Raw genomic sequence first — 20,534 nt, 5'->3', positions numbered from 1 at the left:
GTGCCCAAGCATGAATTTTTTAGTCAGCTCAGCTCAAACTAAAATGTCGAAGGTGCCCTGAAGCTTTGGAATCTGGCCACTTGTATCCTGTGTAGGATATTAGCCATATAATTTAGGCTACTTGCAGTAGTGATAATTCAAACAGCTACTGTTACAAGTTTTCTTATGCAAATGTTCTTTTCATCAGATTGTTCACTGACAGCTTCCAAAGTTTCATGGCACCTTCCACCCACCCAAACTCTCAAGTAGCTTAAACTGAACAGACTAAAAGAAAAGTTTGGGCAACAAGCCATTCAGGCTATACTGCTGCTGAAGAGTATGCTCCTCTTGAGGCTTTTGAGGATCAATGTTCAGCTTGTGCTTTCCTATGGTGGGCAAATAAGTTCCCTTTGGGGGGGAAAAAAAACTTTCCATGAAATTTGTTGTTGGTTCTTGGTGTGTAAAAGATACAGTAGTATTAATACTTTCCTTTGCTATTTTAAAGCTAGGAGTTTGTGTTTTAATGGACTGTCATGAAGCTTTTTTGTACTTTAAATGAGAGCGCTGTTTTTCCTGTCCATTTAAAAGTTGTTTAATTTGCTTAAACATTTTTTTCCTGTGGAGAAATTCTGTACAAGTGCTGCTTGCTGTTTTTTTTTTCTTCTTTGAAAAAGTGACTTTTAAAGATCGTAAATTTTTACCAGCTTTTACTACTTGCTTTTCCTGGAAATGAGGCACCATTTTTGGCTTGACCATGAAAACAGTTTGTTCTAAGGTTCGTCCTTCCAGCCACGGAAAGAAAAAGTTAAGCAAACGGCCTCTGCGACTATAGCAGGCTAGTAGTTTGCCTCATCTGCAGGTGTGTGACCATTTGTTGTATGTCAGACCATTCATCTTTTAACCCAGATCGCTCTGGTGTAGCACCTTCAGCCACTATGAATTGGGGGGGGGGGTTAGTCACATCTTCTGCAGCTGTTTGGGTCCCCTAAGTGGGCAAAGGAGAGCCATTTGTTGGTCCTGAGAGTGGAAATAGGAAAAATGTCTCTGTTTTTGTCAGAATGTTGTGCCCATCCTTGCGGAAGCTACTGTTGCCATTTGCAAGACTGTTGACCCATTTCTTTTTCTGTCAAAAAGAAACAGAAAACTTAACATATATCTACTCTTCTGTAAATTTCTTTAGATAGGAATAATTTTTAGGGTCTCGCTCAGTATTTATTCAGGCTTTTGATCCTTATTTCTTTCTGGTAAAAGAGAGACCTCCAGATCTTTAATCTGGACAGAAAGATGAAGGGACAGATGCAGGTTTTCTCCTCAGTTTTCTGATTCAGACTCTGCAGAGAGCTTAAATTCTGATTCTCCTTTTGGGATTCTTCTCTGAGATTATTTCCAGAATATGTCAGTGTTTTCAGTGGGAGTACACTGTGGCTTCTCAGTCCATAAGAAAATTTCATGAGCTCTTGCAGAAAGACTTTTCTGAACCTTCACCAGTTCCTCCAGTTCTGTCAACTTTGAAGGATTTGTGTGTCTGCTGTACTTTTTCTGATAGCCAGCCTGCTGTCCCTAAAAAGGAAGAATGTATAAAGTTCCTAGGTCTTAAGTTTGTGTACACTGTTCCCAAACCTGACCCAACAGCTACAGCTTTAGTTTAATCGTGCTGCTGTTAAACAGTTAAGTCCTAATCTGAAGTAGGATATTCATTTGTCTGCAACCTGTGGGTTATGGATCCGATATCGGATCCGAACCGGCATGGTTTTCCAGCTATGGATCCAAGCTCTCAGCTCCTCCCCTCACCCATAATGCCCTGCTCTACCCTCATGACCCCAGATCTCGTTTGCCGCGCTGGTGACTGGATTTGGGTACATAGCTCTCAGCTAAGTGGTATTTTATTACTTGTAAAATCAGAAAATTTTTGGTTCTTTGAGTAATTCTGTGTGAAAGTTTAGGTTTCCCTTTCTGAAAAGTTTAATTTGAGTTAAATTAAGTAATTTTTTTTCCCTCCCCTCGCTGTTGCGTAGAGTGTGTGTGTTTGGCCTGTGTGTCTTTTGTTTTAAGTTACTTTAGTAGCTTTTAGTAGTTGATAGATTATGGCTGATCAGCCTAAATCTATTTTTTCAAAATGCTTCGAGTGTGGCCATAAGCTCTCACCGGCTGATGGCCACACTCGGTGTGTTAAGTGTCTCGGGGTTGAACACCTCACATCTGGTTGTTCCATTTGTGCAGGGTTCAACCCCAGGGCACTGAGGGAGCGGAGGTCCAAGCTGGTCTTGGCGGGTCTTTTACCGCCGGACTCGGCTCCGGCCTCCGCTCCTTCGGGAACAGCTGTGGCTACAGTTGTTCCCCTGTGGCACCTCCTCCTGCTCCTGGGACTCAACCTCCCGCTTCTGGAGAGGAGAGGGATGCTGGTAAGGACCGGAGGAGAAGCACCTGCGGCGGGCCGAGACCTCTGTTTCGGCCCCGCCAGCCAAGCGGCTTCTCCCGGCTCCTGTCGGTTCGGTCTCCTCCTTCGGCTCCGGTCCCCTGTGTGCTTTTCACCGGGTCCTGAGGAGGAGACCCGATCTCCGTCGAGGCTATCGAGGAGGCACTCCAGGCCTACCTCGGTAGCCTCGTCGAGATCTACTCATAGCCTTTCTGATGCTGATCTGGACCGGATGATGAGAAGGTTCATCCAGGCCCAGATGCAGATGGGAGTGCTTTTGCCTCCCCCCCCTCCGGGGGGGGGAGCTCAACACCCTTTTTTAAGCCTATTGCTCCTTCTCCGACCCGCTATCCGGGTTCGAGCAGCTGGAGCCGAGCAGCCGGGCGGGGTGGGTCGGCGCCGATAGTACTTGGTACTTCGGATCCGACCCTGCCCTCGAGTGCGTCGGACCCGACCTCTCGGAGCCTGGATCCGAGCTTTGGATCCGGGGGGATCAGTGCTCCTTCGGCGCCGTCTGTGTCGGAGCGTACTGTCCCTTCGGATCCGAACGCTTCGGCGCCGGCTCCGGTCCACTCTTCGGATCGAGGGAGCCGATTGTCGGATCCTTTGGTCGAGGTCGGCTCCCCTTCGGCTTTTGATGTAGTGGAGAGGGCTCTGTTGAGGGTCTCCGGACCCCGGCACTTGTTCGGCTCCGTCCCGCGCTCCCTCTGCACTGGGCCAGGCTTCCACCATCCGGCCCCTGGGACAGCCCGTTTCTGTGCCCCAAGTTGCTCCTATGGAGCAAATTGCTTGCGAGGACTCCTCTGACAGCCCCCCAGAGGAGGTCCCTCGCAAGCATACGTGCAAAAGGAGGCATATTGACTCCCCCGAGTCTCTCACAGAAGACACGGACTTGGAGGAAGGGGAAGGCTCCCCACGGTCACCCCGAGGATGTCTCCTTTGGAGACATCATGGAAATACTCGCATAAGGGGGTGGTCTGCCCCAAGTCTTCCTCGGACGAGTCCGTGTTCTTGGAGGCATTTGAAGCGGGCCCGTCTACCTCTTGGGTGTCCCCTGCCGACCCCTGGTGGACCTTATTACCACCAGGGCGTGGAAGGAACCGGACACCGTGGAGCCAATTCCCAAAAGACCGGATAGGATCCTTAGTCCGCCATCCGACCGGACCCATTGGAGTAAGGGGCCTCCGGTAGATGCCATGTTGACGGCGGCCACAAAGAGGGAACTGGCTCAGGAGAGTCCCTCAGTCCACCCACCGAGCAAGGAGTCTCGGATGATGGACCGCTTGGGGAAGCGGATGTTCAGTTCGGCGACCTTCTCGGTAAGGGCGCTGAACTATTTGGCACATGTCATTCGGATGCAGCGAGATCTTATTAAGGAATACACTGCATCCCCCCCTGAGTCCATTTCGGAGGAGGACAGAGCTCTGCACTCCACCCGTATGGCCACTCTTAGGTCAGTTACAAATACTTCTATGCGGCTACTCTCCCATGCAACGGAAGGTGCCGCTAGAGCTGCGGGGACAGGACTGGTCACTAGACGTCAGGCCTGGCTCCGTCACTGCGATTTTTCTGAGCCCTTCAAAGCGTCGTTGCGAGCGCCTTTGATGGTTCTGCTCTGTTTGGCAAGACCGTTCGCGAGGCGTTGACCCAGAGCGAAAAGGACGGAAGGCGCTGTCTGCCGTCGAATCGCTTCTCTGCACCCCAGAGGCCCTATTCTAGGAACCAAAAGGGTCAGAAGAAGATGTGGTTCGAAGTCGCAGCAGTCCCAGCCTGCTCGGACAACCAGTCCTTCCGTGGCAGAGGAGGACAGGGAGGACGCCGCCCTAGAGGCAGAGGGGCTCCCAGAAACTTCGGGTCCAGGGAACCTTTCTCTGAACAGCCGCGCAGCAACCCTGAGGGTTGCCCGACTGCTCTACTCTGGAGGCAGTCGGGGGCGTTCGGGGCACCTAGCGGCATGTGAGTCCATAACATCGGACCGCTGGGTTCTCCAAATCATATCCAGGGATATCGCATTCCTTTCCTTCACCTTCCAAAGTTGAAGTCCCTCCCAGGCGTCCCACCCGGTCAACGGGAGGCCGCTTTGGCAGAAATTGGCCATCTGCTAAAGAAAAGAGCCATCCAGCCCGTTCCCCAGACCAGATCGGATCAGGGTTCTACTCCAGATTCTTTTAGTGCCAAAAAGACGGGGAACTCAGACCAATCCTAGACCTCTCTCTCTTGAATCTGGCAGTCCCCAAAGAAAAATTCGAATGGTCACTCTGCAATCTATTCTCCCCTTCTGGGAGAAAATCACTGGATGTGCTCGATAGATCTCAAGGACGCGTACTACCACATCCTGATGGACAGGCGCTCCAGGAGGTTTCTCCGCTTCGGCTGGGAGCCAGTCACTACCAGTTCGGGTCCTTCCCTTTGGTCTCACCACAGCCCCAGGGTGTTCACCAAAGTATTAGCAGTGGTAGCGGCCCACCTGAGGCTTCAGGGGTGCAGGTCTTTCCCTACCTGGACGACTGGCTTCTTACCGCCCCAACAAGGCATCTACTTCTATTGGCCGAGACTCCTTTCTCCATCTTGCTCCCTTTCTGGGCATCACAATAAATACAAAAAGTCCAACCTGGCCCACACAGCTCTTAGATTTTATAGGGGCCAGGCTAGACACAAGGAGTTTACGAGCCTTCCTCACTGCGGACAGAGTTCTAAATCTGCAGCTCCAGGTGCGGGCCATTCTCCATTCAAGTTCTGTTCCAGCGGAGTTGGTCCTGAGGGCTCTAGGGTCCATGGCATCGGCTATAGCACTTCTTCCTCTTGCCAGGCTCAATATGCATTCTACAGTGGACGCTCTTAGTACAGTGGTCATACCTTGCTCTCCCATGCATCATCCCATAGCGATCAGCAAGGCTTGCAAGCGGTCCCTCTTGTGGTGGCTCCACTCCCAGATCTCCACAAAGGCCGCCCATTTTGTGCCTCTCCCTCTCGCCACGGTGACCACGGACGCCTCCGCCTCGGGTGGGGGCACTTTATGGCCGGACCGTCCAAGGCACGTGGAACGATTCAGAGACCTTACTGCATATCAATGTTCTAGAGATGAGAGCAGTGCTCTTAGCGTTGCTAGCACTTCAGGACTTTCTTCCCTTGGGAACAATTGCGATTCAATCGGACAACATGTCTGTTGTCTGGTACATCAACAAGCAAGGGGAACAAGGTCTTACCCTCTTTGTCGAGAGGCCATGAGAGTTTGGGAATGGGCAATCTCCACCAATCGCTTTCTAATAGCAACGCACATTCCGGTCGGTCCAACATCCTAGCGGACAAGCTCAGTCGCACCATTCTGACCCCTTACGAGTGGTCTCTCAATTGTCAAGTAGCGGAACGCATATTCGCACGGTGGGGAACCCCTTCATGCGATCTTTTGCTTCTCCCTCAAACACCAAGTGCGACAGTTTTTCGCTCTAATACCTCCTCCCGGAGGTACCCCAAGAGACGCTCTGGTGCATGCTTGGCCACCCGGTCTTCTGTATGCCTATCCACCCTTGCCTCTGATGCTCCAAGTTCTTCAGAAAGCCTCTCGGGTGGGTTGCAGAATGATTCTCATTGCTCCATTCTGGCCTCGACAGATCTGGTTCCCCTTCCTAAGGTCTCACTCGGTGAATCCTCCTTGGATTCTAGATCCCATTCCGGATCTGATATCCCATCCATCCTGCATTCCTCCTCCGAATCTGGACAACCTGAAGCTGACCGCTTGGCTGCTCCAGTTCCACTCCTGATAAGGACTCCCGGTATTTCTTCACCGGTAAAGGCAATTTTGGTGGCGGCTCATAAACCATCCACTAGAAAGGTTTACCGAAGCAAATGGAAACGTTTCTCTTTGTGGGCGGAGCGGCAAGGCCTGAATCCCTTCACGGTTCCTCTCCCTTTAGTGCTTGACTTTCTAACCACTCTCTTTAACGATGGTGCCAGCAGTTCCACAGTCAAAGTACAACTGGCGGCAATTTCTCACTATCACATTGGCCATGACTCTAATCCTCTTATGTCAGCCAAATTGTGTAAAATTTTTCTTAAAGGTACTTTTCTTCTCAGGCCCCCTATAAAACAAGCAGTTCCTCCTTGGGACCTTTCTCTGGTCCTGCAGGCCTTGACCGCCCCTCCTTTCGAGCCAGCGGCTACGGTAGATCTCAAATTCTTGTCCTACAAGACAGCCTTTTTGGTAGCCATTACATCGGCCAAGAGAGTTTCTGAACTTCAAGCATTATCAGCTAAACCTCCTTACTTGGTATTTCATCCGGACCGAGTCTCCCTCAGGACCAACCCGTCCTTTCTTCCTAAAATCGCTTCTGAAGCAAACATCAATCAATCCATTAACCTCCCTGTTTTCTTCCCTAAATATGAAAACAAAGGTGAATATAAGCTACATTCACTAGATGTTCACAGGCAACTTAGATTTTATCTGAACAGGACAGCTGGTCATAGGCAATCCGACCAGCTGTTTATTTCCTTTGCAAAATTCAATTTGGGCAAACCAATCTCTAAAGTTTCTCTGTCCCGCTGGATTTCACAGTGCATTTTATTGGCTTATCAAGCTTCAGGAAGGCCCGCACCGGAGGGTGTTCATGCCCATTCAACCCGGTCAGTATCTACCTCGGCAGCCTTCAAGGCTAGGATTCCTCTAGATGATATTTGTGCAGCAGCCACGTGGGCTTCATCTCATACGTTTATTTCCCACTATAAGTTGGATCTTGCATCTAGGGTAGAGCATCCTTTGGCTCCGGTGCTCCGGAATATCCTTCCATGATGGCCGCCCAAGATTCAGGTAGCTGGGGACTCTGTCCCACAGGTTGCAGACAAATGAATATCCTACTTCAGATTTAGAAGTTATGTACTCACCATAACGTTCCATCTGAGTAGGTGTATTCATTTGTCTGCAACCATCCCGCCCTCCTATCCCCCTGGCCTTTCAGTTTCCTGCATATTCTATGTTACCCTTTTTAGGGTATTGTTGCTTTGGCAAACTCGATCTGAGGTCATGAGGGTAGAGCAGGGCATTATGGGTGAGGGGAGGAGCTGAGAGCTTGGATCCATAGCTGGAAAACCATGCCGGTTCGGATCCGATATCGGATCCATAACCCACAGGTTGCAGACAAATGAATACACCTACTCAGATGGAACGTTATGGTGAGTACATAACTTCTAATTCTACTCTTTCTGATAAGGATGGAAAGATTGATGGGTTCAGGAAAATAGTGTATGCTTCTGCAATTTTGATTTTCTGAATTTTTAATTATCAGACTCTCATGTTAATGTTTATTCTAACTAATTGTGAAAGTATGAGGAATTTTTGGTCTGTAGTCCCTTCTTCTGAGGAAATGTCTCTTTATTTAGTTTATTCTATTGTACTAATTGCTGCTTTGTTTACAGTGTGTGCATATGACTCATGGCTATGTCTGGCCTGTACTTCTGTTTTTGAGGAGGTTTGCCTGGCTGTATTCTCAGAACCTCCGAAGAGGATGTGAATTAATGAGAATTTGATCTTCTCTTTTGGATGAAGATTCTCTTTTTAGTTGCTTTGCTGCAGAGGTGACCAAAAAGTGTAATGAAGGGGGTATGTTAAGTCAGGGAATCTCTAAAGATTTTCTGCCCTCCTTTTTTTTCTAATTTTCTTAGGGATTCTCTAATCCCTCATCTGATTTTGTCATAATGGCAAGGGTGTTCCAAAAAGAATTCCAGAACCTCTAAAACCAAGGACAGTCCAACTGGTCAGTTTAACTGTTTATGTGAATTTGTTCCCCTCTCCCACCCTGGCAGTCCCGTTCCTCTTCCAGAAAATCAGGACCTCCATTTTTCTTGCTTCTGATAGTTTCAAACAAATGGGCTCTGAAGATCATTCATCAAGGTTAGAGATGGCAGTGAGAGAATATTCCTTCTTGCCAGGAGGATATCCCTCCTCCACCAAACCAAACTATCTTATTATCACACCTCCTTTATTACATGCTGTTTCAGGGAGTGATAGAACCAATCCCTCCTTCCAAAGTTGAATATTTGCTGGATTTTTTTAGTGCCAAAAAAACATGTTTGGAGACTAGTTCTGGATCTTTCTTCTTAGACCCGTTTGTGACAGTGCCAAAATTCAAAACAATGTTACTTCAAAATCTGTTAACTCTTCTTTCTCGTTCAAGTTTCCTCTTAACTCTACATATAAGCCTCATATTCTTGCTGTAGCTGAAACTTTGCTTAAATCCAGCATGAACAGCTGTGAAACTATACCTTCTGGTAATAATATCATCTGTAATGAATATATAAAGAGGATGGGTAGTGGTGGTATTTAATATTTCCCAACCATTACCACATTACCCTTTACAAGAAACCAATACCAAAGTTCAGTTCAGCAAAGCTACTTATTACTTTCTTAAAATTTAAACGGTTATAATCAGATATGTATTACTTTTTTTTTACATTCCACCTGGCGACAGTACAGCAATAGCCGACCTTGGGCATAGGCAACTAGGTGGCTGCCTAGCATGCTGCTTTAGCAAGGGTGCTCTTCCAGTATTTATTTGTTTATTTTTTATAGTAATTAAATAGTTTCTTTAAAATATGTTGAATGGGTACATGAAAAATTGAACAATAAGACAAACTGTGAAGAAAAATAAAGAAAAAAGTAATCTGGATGGAGTAGGTATGCCAGGTTGGGGGCACCTGGTGATCTGGAGGGGGGTGCTGAGGAGCCCTTTTGCCTAGGGTACCAGTTATCCAAAGGCCAGCCCTGAGAGTACAGCTATACTGAAAGATGTTCTACATTGGATGTCCATAACAATTCCAAGAAAAAAAATTGCCACTAGGTGATGTGAATGTCATTTGGTTGGACATAAACTCCTAACTCTCCTACGTCTAGCATGAAATTATTTGGTTTCACACAATTAATTAATAGCTCTACACTTTATAGCAAGTCATCACATTCTCTATTAGACTGGATCCTAGTGTCAGACCATAGGAAATACACCACCACAGGTACAGTGTCTGACTGTCTCTGATCATCTGTCACTCTGTACAACCAGACATCTCACCCATCCACTTAAACAGCATATTTATGAAATAACACACAACCTTTCCAGGTTTAATCCAGGAATGCTCATTACTACCCTATGCTCTATTAATTGGAACTCCCTAAAAATCCTCCCCTTAGATAATGCTGTAAATGAATTCAGTACAACTTTCCTGAATATTCTAAATAGCCTGCACATCCTAAAATAGAGAGACTAAAAATAAATAATGCAATTTGGCTGCCCAAAAAGGGTAGTACTAACTTTAGACCTATAGCTCTCTCACACCCCTAATCCAAAGTACTTGAAAAATGTATTCAAAAACAATAGCTAAACTATCTCCTGCAAGAAGAGCTCCTATCCCCAACACAACACACTGCGTCCGTCCTTCCCATAATACAAAAACTGCACTTCTAGCCTATATAGATATTGTCAATAAAGCTAGAGATAATTGCAAACTGGTATTGTCTTTATTTCTAGATTTTGTCTAAAGCAGTGATGTCCGACCTTTTGGCTTGCCAGGGCTGCATTGAGTGAACAGAAATAGTCTTGGGGCCGCATATAAAATATATAACATATAGTTAACTCTTTCGCTGCCTCGGGCGACCACAGTCGACCTCCTGACTGTACTGTAGGTGCATTCGAACAATGAATAAATGTAATAAATGCCTAATATTTGCCTTAAAATTCTAATTCGAACTCTGTAATATAACAGTTAACTGTAACAACTTAGTTTATGTGTATATATATATATATTTTATATATATATATATATATATATATATATATATATATATATATATACACATACACACACATATATAATAATTTTTTTTTTTTTTTTTTTTTTTTTTTTACAAATAAACAGATATTAACTACAGCACTGGCATTTCTCACTGGAAAAAACAATCCAGTTACGTAAAATGTCAACATTAGCAGTCCTACAGTACCATAATCCATAACAATAAGTCAACAAATTTGCAGTAAAGTAAAGATTCACATTACTGACTTAATAAAACAATTTTAAATAAGCTACAAGAGGGTCTCACCCAAACAAATGACTGGTGCCAGAAACATAGCCTCAAGCTAAATGCCAAAAATGCATCATCCCCTTTGGGGAGAGTGATGTCTCCACAAATTATCACATTAATAACAATGTAAGCACGCAATCAGTTGTGAGGTGCTTGAGCACCCAGGTTGATAGAAACCTGACTTTTGACCACCATGTTGTCTCCATTGTACAGAAAGCTTTTTACATGGCCTACCTCATTATTGAGGCTATCTTATCCAGGGACAAGGTGGTCATAACATCCCTGTATTCTTCCTTTACAAGAGCCATTATGGAGTGCAAAGCCCCTTTTGGCAGGTGCCTCAGCAAAACACCCTGCCAAAAGAAAGACTACAACCATTTCTGACAAAAAAGTTCAAAGGACTAAGTTCACTTAGTTACCCAAACAGACTAAAAAACTTCTTGCTTTCCTCTGTCTCTCACTGGCCCCTACACATTTAATCACTGTCTTGCTTTCTAGGCTAAGAAAGATCCTGCCTTAAGAGACTTCCTCCACCTCAGAAATACTGGTTATACTTAAAACTCTCACTACAAAGATCACAGCCTTTACTGCAACATAAACAAGCTGCTCTGTATGGACAGGTTCTTGATACAAAAACTTCATCTTCTGTAAAAAGCTCCTCTCATTATCAAACAATGTAGTTCAGCAACAGGACAACTGGATGGATAGCCATAAATATACTCCTTGAGTAAGTAGCATAGCCTTCATCAAACCGGATGGAAAATCCACATACTAAATTTTCCTAGCTGGATGGCTAAGATCTAATATTGGTTACTCAAGTCTACTTACCTAAGAGGAGGGGCCTATTTAACTAAGAATTCCATTTGCAAAAATATATTCAGTATACATATTAAATCTCTCTCTCTCTTTTGCGCACTCACAAAAGGAGCCCCTACTTCTAAAATAGGCAACCTCAGTAATCACATAACACACACTCACTGAATGAAATTGTCTGAAAGTAAAAATTTCTGAAAAAAAATCGTACTAGAGATGGACTCCTCCATCCAATTTCCCACCACCAAAAGGACCATCAATAAATTGGCTAACAACTGCTCAGCAAAAAGTAAATCCAATAAGAAATCCATAAACTGTGTAAGATCATAGTACATACTGGAGTAAACATAACTTCCCTCCAATCTAAAGCCATTTGACATTCAGACATTTTAATTTGTGCGAAAGTTATTCACAGACTGACAGTTTACTGAGCTGTCACATTAGCACTTTATGCATACGTTCGAACCAATGAAGCATACTTGTCAATTCCAAAAGAATTAAAGTAGCCTAATGTTGTGTCTTTTGGCTTTTCCTGGTTAGGGGTTGCCACAGCGGAACTCTGGTCCGCTAATGATTGGCAGTAGATTTTTACGTGCCGAGTTCCCAGCCCTGATGCACAGCCTTCAACGAAGGTACGCCCATTCACGCATGTCTCCACACAGAAGACGCTCTAGCTGAGAATCGAACAGGACAACGTCTTACTGTGAGGCGACAACGCTACCGCAGCACCACCACCTTAGTCAATTAAAGTAGCTTAATAAAAAGGCTATTTGCAAGATTACATGGCATGTTAAAAAGGCTCTGTTTCTCGTATTTATGCTGAAAAGTCTTCCAAGGTAAATACAAACTTCTGATATAGTATGGAACCATACCTCTCAACCTTGGCACAAGAAATCTGGAGAAAGAGAAAAAAAAAAGTGGGGCACAGGCCCAAAAATAGTTATGCATCACAGACACCATTGAAACAACTGTAGCTGCAAACATTACACATCACTTATAATCTTTCTATCCCATCATTGTCAGTTAAGCATTATATGGCCTTCTTTTGCAACAAAGAAAACCATGCTTTGAAATTATAAATGCATTAAAAATAAATAAAACACATTGCATCCACATCCTGCAACTTCTACCTGCAAACAACCACAGAACTTTCACTGAAACTAGGGCTGCTTATTTCCCAGGAATGATAGCGCTCCCTAATTAAGTCTAATGGGATACAATCTACCAGGATCTGGACTACCTGGAATAAATTAAATGATGGCCAGCAAATTGCAAATGCAATTTGTTTAATTAAACTATATTTCTAAGCCCACTTACTGTATTTTTTCAGTAACATCCCAATATCCATTGCCAGGTCACTGTACAAGACATTGGCAGTGGTATATTTGGCATCCTCCTGATCCTTACAGGACCACAGTCATACTGCTAGCATTGTCCATTAAATATAAATATCCATCCACTGCAGGTGGCAAGAAGCTATGTCTTAAAAAAAATTACTTTTGGCATGCCTAGTACTCAAGTATCGGGTTTTGAAACAAAGAAACATATTCCACAGTCCGTAAGTCTCTGTCTTTTTAATAATCATCTGCTGTTGCAGCCTTCCCAACACACAAACACACACAACACACTAAAACCCACAATATTTAAAAAATGACATTGTGCCCACCTGATTTGCCAGTATTGATGATCCACCAAAGCTATACTTACTGTTGTCCAATCTGCCACTGCTTAGAACCCACCAATGACAAAACAGTACTGGGTGCTTTTTTTGTTTGTCAGAAAAAACAATTCAAATTTATATGCTACAGTCCCCCAAAGTCAATCCACTACTGACCCATTAACCCTAGGCTGCTGTCTCATTCTTACTCCCTGGAACAGCATTACCTTGGATGACCTAAGCAAAAGACATAAATTTGAAGATGAAGCGAAAATCCATACAGTTGAGAGGTATGATTTCATATTCAATACAAATCTCTCTCTGTCAGGAAAGCCACAATTAAATGAAAGTGTACTTTTAATGTACGATATATGTGTGAGCTAACTTATTTGTGTTCAGTAGGTAGATTGATCGTCATTAGCCTCTTTGTGCATGCATCTCTCTCTCTCGGTCATGCACACACACACACACACACACACACACACACACACGCGCGCGCACACACACACACTCTTCTACTTTTACATACACGAACAACGATAAACAGCAAAAACCACACGCTGCTGCTGAATCTCTCAGTTCAAACAGCACAAAACCAAAGAACTGCAAACGATTTAATAAAAACTCCAGAATTTAATGGTTTAGCGCTTTCTCTCGCTAAAAGGCGAGCTTCATCAGAAGCTGATGAAGCTCGCCTTTTAGCGAGAGAAAGCGCTAAACCATTAAATTCTGGAGTTTTTGTTAAATCGTTTGCAGTTCTTTGGTTTTGTGCTGTTTGAACTGAGAGATCAACAGCAGCGTAATTTGCTGTTTATCGTTGTTCGTTGGTGGTTCCTGCACGCTCTTTCAGTTGTTGCCATGACTTTTACATATACAAACTTTCTGCTTTTGTGCATGTGTACTCACTCATTCACTCACTCCGTACTTACCTATTAACACAGGTAAGTGCTGTCCCTTTCAAAGGCAATGATGGCAAATCCATACACGAGTCCCTCTTCAGCGAGAACATACACACACTGATTCTTTGGGATGAAATAACCTTGGGAACACACAGATCCTTCTTTGGCACAAAAAAAATCAAAACTAGAATGGTGCTTTGGTGCATGCGCACACCAACAGAGTTATAGGTCACGGGGCGTGAAAAACGCAAAACAAAAGTGTTTTTGGGCATGCGTGTATCAATGTTGCAGTTAGAGGTCGGGGGCCACATGGAAGAGATATGAGGGCCGCAGGTTGGACACGTCTGGTCTAAAGCCTTTGACACAGTTTGTCACAGCAGAGTTCTACTTCAAATATCCTCATTGGGTCAGCACACCCTTATGTGGTTCAAACGTTATCCGTCCAATAGGTATCAGTCAGTAAAATGACACTCCACGCTCTCTCAATAACTCCCAGTCACCACCGGTGTACCAAAAGGCTCTATCCTTGGTCCCCTCCTCATTACCATTCCTCCTAACATCCTCTACACCCTCCACACATCCACATAACAGTCCACCCTAATACAATATACAGCTGACTCCACAATCATTTGCACATCTGACAAAATGGCATACCTCCAAAATATTACTTGGGAGGCTTTAATAGCCACTAAAACATGGCTAAAACAACCACAGCTCATGCTTAACCCTTAAAAAAAACTGCCCCCAATAACTCTCATGAAGAAACCAAATTTAAAGTCCTCTTTCTTGATAATACAACTATTGAAGTTACTTATAACAAATTATTAGGAATGATAGTGGATGAGTATCTTAAATTTATCCTGCATATACAAAATTGCATAAGAAAAACTCAACAACTAGGGATGCTTTATAAAACCAAATTTTCTCTCCAATGCAACTAAAGCTACACTTGCTACTACTTATCTGCTCTCCACACTTCTTTATGGTGCTTCTGTTCTTACTAACTTCAGGCATCAAAAATATCAAAACCTGAACAATGCTCTAACAAATTTGCTAAATGTGCAGCAAATAGCTTTTTTCAGAACACACCACTGCATAGCACTAAAAAGTTTACATTGGTTAGAAGTACCCCATCAACTAACATGCATAGCTTCTTGCCACATATAAAATTATCGAAAATCCATCTGCACTAAGTAACATTCTACACTATGTTCTCAGTTGGTCGTTATGATCTGATGACCCAAAACTCCTTTCTGTCCACAAACATAATCAAATCTGCTGAGCATTGTCTGTACTCGTACCTTGTTGCTAAGGCCTGGAACTCCTTAACTCTCTCCGTCAAGTTAATACCCTCCCTTCTGTCTTTCAGAACCGTTCTGAAAGACCTCCTTGCCAAAAGCTGACTCTGTTTTTGGTCAACATCAGGATAAACTATATCCCTAAATGTGACCATATACCTATTCATACCTTACACCTCCTTACTGTTCCTTCTTCACTTACTTCCCTACTTCTGTCAATTTTTTTCCCCTAGTTTTCTCAATCAATATACCATAGATCTGCTTTTCTCTCCCTTCATATAGCAATTCCTGTTTGTATTATACTAACATTCATTTCTGTATATACTTAATAAAATTTCTCTAAATGTTAAATCATTGTTGTATAAATTATATTTATTCGGATGACAGCTGTGGTGCAGTGGTTAGCGTCACCTCACAGCAAGAGATTCTCTGGTTCGATTCTCGACTGGAGTGTCTTCTGTGTGGCGTCTGCATGTCCTCCCTGCGGTCAAGTGAGTTTTAAAGATTTGCAGGTAAGTACGTGTGCCTTCTGTGAAGGTTGGGTGCCGGGCTGGCAACTCGACACCGTAAAAACTCCACTGCCAATTAGTCTGCAGAACCATGATGTGCTGTGGCGACCCGTAACTGGGAAAAGCTGAAAGACATTGCTTTTATAAATTGTATTTATTTTTTAAACAGTGTTTTCATACTATGTCTAATTCGATATAATTATTTAAACTGTAGTTGTTTTTGCATTATTTTTAAAGATTGCAAAATTGTTATTCTTAAAATGTTTTATAGTTCTTTGGAGCTTTATTTCCTGGGCCAGTGCTGAAAATGGGTTCCTACCTAATCTTACCTTCCTGCTAATCAAATGTCCAGAAATAAGTAAAAGATTCTTAGCTTATTCTTTTTCATCAATATTTCTGGTGTTTAAGGTTTTTGTGACTGGTGTTTAAGGTTTTTGTGACTGGATCACTTTATCCGTTCTCTGCTTTAACCTTTGGACTATCCCCCACACCAAGAGTGGCTAGCTCCAGTTATGGCTCTTTACATGCTACAGAGTATCCATTTTCTCTGTTCCATATTTAGATGATTTGCTTATTTGTGCAGTCTGTTTCAAAGTGTCAGGAGTCTCTCCTTTGGGTGAGAGATCTCTTACACAAGTTGAGATTCCAAAGACTCCTACATACAGAACTGTGTTCCTGGGACGTTAGCTGGACACCTCAGTTCAGAGAGATCTTCTTACACAGGAAGAAAATAGTTCTATATATAGATCTGTTTCTAATGTTTTCCACTCAGACTTCAGTCACTGTGGGGAAAAATCTCAGGATTTTGGGTCTCATGTCATCTCTGATTCTTCTGATAACCCTGGCAAAACTCCACATGAGAAAGATACAGTGGTATCTGAAGTATTTGGTCCCAGCATCAACATCCCTTGTCTTTTCAAATCCCAGTGCTGGAGTGTGTTGGTAGAAAAATCACTTGGTGAAGGCAGCAAATATCCTTAAATTGGTGTACAAGCTGAACAGGACAGGGCAGACCCTTGTGTATGCAAACTAAGATGAAATCTTGGAAGGTCCCTGATCATCTGTGGGGAGGTCCTTTAGCGGAACCATTTGCCTCATCTCTAAGTAATCAGATGGCAAGATTCTTCTCCAGAACTTCATGCTAGGAGGCCTGGGAGATGGATGCCTTTTTCTTTGACAGGAATGTTTCTATATGTTTTTCCACCCTTTCCACTTAATATCCATGATACTTCTGAAGATTCAGAAGGAATCCCCCAAAATCTTTGTGGTGCTTCCTTTCTGGACTAGGCAACAGTGATTTTTCCCTTCTTTTGGAAATGGACAGGAGCAGTTACCACAGTTTCCTCACAGAATGTATCTGTTAACACAGGAGCAGTGGTGCTTGATACACACCAACCCCAATCACCTTTAACTGACTGCCTGGAAATAGGGTCGTAATTCCCTTCAGGCACCTGTTTACTAATGACGTGCAGAAGGTACTAATGGAGGCAAGAAAGCCTGCTACTAGAAAATCATGTATTAGCAACTGGAAAAGGTTTTCCAGTTAGTATCAACAGCATAACCAGCACCCATTCAGGACTAGCTATCCTCTGATTTTAAAATCATGTTATTACTTTTCTAAGACCTTTCTTACTCCTCCGTCAAGGTTTATTTATTGGGCATTTCAGCAAGCCTGCCCATGGATCCTCTTTCAAGGCTTTCTCATGGACAAATGATTTATTTGTTCGGTCTCCAATGAAACTAGTGGCCCCTTCTTGATATCTTAATTTTGTGTTGTAGAAGTTAACACTTGTTCCATCTGAACCAAATAATCTGGTTGACTTGAGGTTGTTAACATGGAAAACAATTTTACCCTTCCTGCAGAAGTCTGAGCAAGCAGTATCTGAGTTCTTATAGTGAGTCAACCCTACCCCATTTAACACAGAGGCTGGATTTCTGTAAGAAGTAATATGTATTTTATGCCTGAAGTGATAACCAAGTTAACTTTAATCCAAACTATCCATGCTTCGATTTTCTTTACTGATTTTAAAATGAGGGAGGCGGACCTAAATCTTTCAGATCTTTGGCTCTGCTGCTGTTTCTTATGAAGGTATTAAGGGACAACTTGTGTCAATACAGACTGTTTCCACATGTTTTTATAGTGCAGTGACTGCATCAGTTAATCAAAATTGTATTAATCTTTGGAACCAATGCAGTTTTACTGAATCTGCTGACCTGACACAAATTATTTCTTTATATGTACAGGGAGATGCCCGCTGTACGCCCACAAACCTTTTTTATACTCCCCACAATAAAATTTTACCAGGGCCTTGGTTTCAGCTATTGCTTTTTAGCAAGGGTTAGATTCTATAAGTGTTCTAGAAGCTTCAACTTGGACCTCTGTACATACTTTTACAATGCACTTGAAGCTTGATTCTTTTTCTAGGTCTAGATCAGGGGTTGCTAGACTATTCTCCTTCCGAAATGTAGTAAGCTAGGGTAATTTAGCCATATAGCTAAAGCTACTGCAGAGGTGATTAGTTTGATGAACAATAGTACAGTTGTGTAAGTAAACTCAATGTAACATGAGATGTTCAAATGATCACTTCTGCAGTAGCTGCTCCACCGCTTTTTTCTGTGTTTATGCCAGGGTGTGATTTTCAGTTTTTGCTCTTCAGGGCTTGGCACTCAAACTTGTCCTTTAGTCAGCTCAACTTAACAGTTTAGGCACATGGAAGGTGCAGTGAAGCTTTGGAAGCTGTCCAGCTGCTATGTCCTTGGTAGGATGTAACCCATATAGCTAAGGCTACTGCAGCAGTGATCATTCCTATATATAATGTCATGGTAAGTTTACTTGCAGAATTGTATCTTCTCCCTTCTGAAAATCTCCAAAGGCAATTACCATAAGCTTCCCCACAGAATGGATTTAGTTACAGTACAGGAGTCATTTTTGTTTTATCCCAAAGTGAACAGACTTTAATTGACTGCCTGGATAAAAGAGTTTAGATACCTTTTTATTCTGAGGATGTGATGCGGGTATTAAAGAAAGTAGAAAAACCTGCTACTAGAAAATCAAATATGTACAAGTAAAAAACATTTTCTAGCTGTGGCACTGTTAAGTACCAGGACTTTTACATGGCCTGGTTTCCTCTGATTCTTGAATGTTTGTTAGAGTTGTTATCTTCTGGCCTTTCTTATTCTTTCAGGATTCATCTGATAGGTTCTCGGGTATTTATTAGGTTATTGATGTGTGGGATCTTAAAAAGCTCATCCTTAAATTCTATGGTAATTTTTAATCATTTTGTTTTACATGCAAATAACCCACTGATAGGCCTAATAATGATATGTTGGGTCATTTACATGTTTGCAAGGTATTGGAAGATGATTCTTTTGACCATTTCTTTAGTCTTTAGTTGGATCTTCCCTTTTCTGTCTGTGCTCAAGTCAACCAGTTTTTGAAAAGGGTTTTACATATTCACCCACCTAGAAGACAAGTTTCTCCTTGGGATCTAAATTTTGTGCTGATTTGAAGTTCTTAACATGGAAAACTTACAGATGTCGGAGCAATGAATAGAGAACGCTTATGGTGAGTCAACCCTAACTAGTTGGTATCCAGTCAGTTTTGGAAGCAACTACTTGGTTCTCAGCCCACACATTCTCAAAGCATCAAACTGTTTTGCATCCAGAGCCAGAGTAGTGTTTGCTTCTACTGTCCTACCAAGTCCAGTTAGGACCTGCCACTCACTGGCGCAATTATATGGTTGTAATGAGCAGTATGATGAACATAATATAGTTGTGTACCAAGTTTATAATTAAAGATGTTTAGGTATATTGTTGTAGTTTGCATTCCCTTTCTTTGGCCCCTTTTTATCCTTCACAAGCATCCTGAGGTTAGAATGGGTACCCCATGCTACCCCCTGCCCTCCACTTTCCTTCTCATTTCTATATCAGACCCTTCAACATTTGAAGTTGAATAAACAATGGCGATGGAGACTGGAGCTTCATTGGTGGATTTTTTTTTTTTTGTCAGGGATATAACCTTCGTTTTTGTCCCTCTCTACCAATGTGATGTCTTAAAGTGAATCAGCCAAGGTCATTGGGGGAAGATGTCACTGTTTAAGGCAGACCGGCTGTCAGGCTTCCTGAAGTCGGCATATCCCATTGATGAGGAGCATTGAATGTGTTTCTTACGTCTGCATTTATTTAAGTTTCTAATGTAGTCAATTGCTTGAGTGTCAGAATGTCTTAAACAGATTTTAGAAAGAGTATTTACAGTAAAGTTATATTACATTTACAGGAGAATTTGTGGACACAGTGAAGGTTGCAGCAGTGGAGGTGAAAGAGAAGACCAGCACCTTAATGACATGGATGAAAAGCAGAAGTCCCTCTCTAAGTTCTCTACTTTCTTCTCTGCCAATCCAGCTAATGAGACCAACGCTAGACAGCTCTCCTTCTCAAATGATACAGGTCAGTGTATGAACAAATATGTCAGAGGTAGACATGGTTAGCTGGTAACAACGTATTTATAGTGACATCCTGATGTGATGTTGGGAAAATTAAAAGCTGCATTGGTGAAATTTTTTACAGTAACATGTTAATTGGTGTGAAGGATTGGAATGGTCAGGCTTTCCTTGAAAATAGTATATGAAAGTACAGTAGGACCTCTGCAGCATATTGGTGACAAAGGAAAAAGATTAAAGCTGGGCAGACTAAAACAGAATTACAGAACTGTTACACTGCATGTGATATATATGTGTGTGTGTGTGTGTATATTTATATATATATGTGTGTATATATATATATATATATATATATATATATATATATATATATATATATATATATATATTCATAGGTACATAGGTAGGTACTGGGCTATCTACCGAAGGCATATATTAGCCCAGCCACTGCACGCTGGTCTC

At 42.8% G+C, this 20,534-nt stretch overlaps 1 protein-coding gene across 1 annotated transcript in view; it reads left to right on the top strand.

Annotated features, from left to right (window-relative positions):
* LOC122811561 (sentrin-specific protease 1-like) overlaps positions 1–20,534 on the top strand; it is a gene marked incomplete in the record, with an annotated part of 1,729,916 nt that overhangs the window by 33,549 nt on the left and 1,675,833 nt on the right. The window contains 1 exon segment of the mRNA XM_044083479.1: positions 19,910–20,079. Within this exon segment, the coding sequence (XP_043939414.1) occupies positions 19,910–20,079 (170 nt within the window).

This window comes from Protopterus annectens, chromosome 9.part0 (genome assembly GCF_019279795.1).
Source record: "Protopterus annectens isolate FY-2018-M chromosome 9.part0, PAN1.0, whole genome shotgun sequence".
Lineage (NCBI taxonomy): Eukaryota > Metazoa > Chordata > Ceratodontiformes > Protopteridae > Protopterus > Protopterus annectens.
The sequence above is the reverse complement of the archived record's forward strand: the minus strand, read 5'-3'. Positions and strand labels throughout refer to the sequence as shown.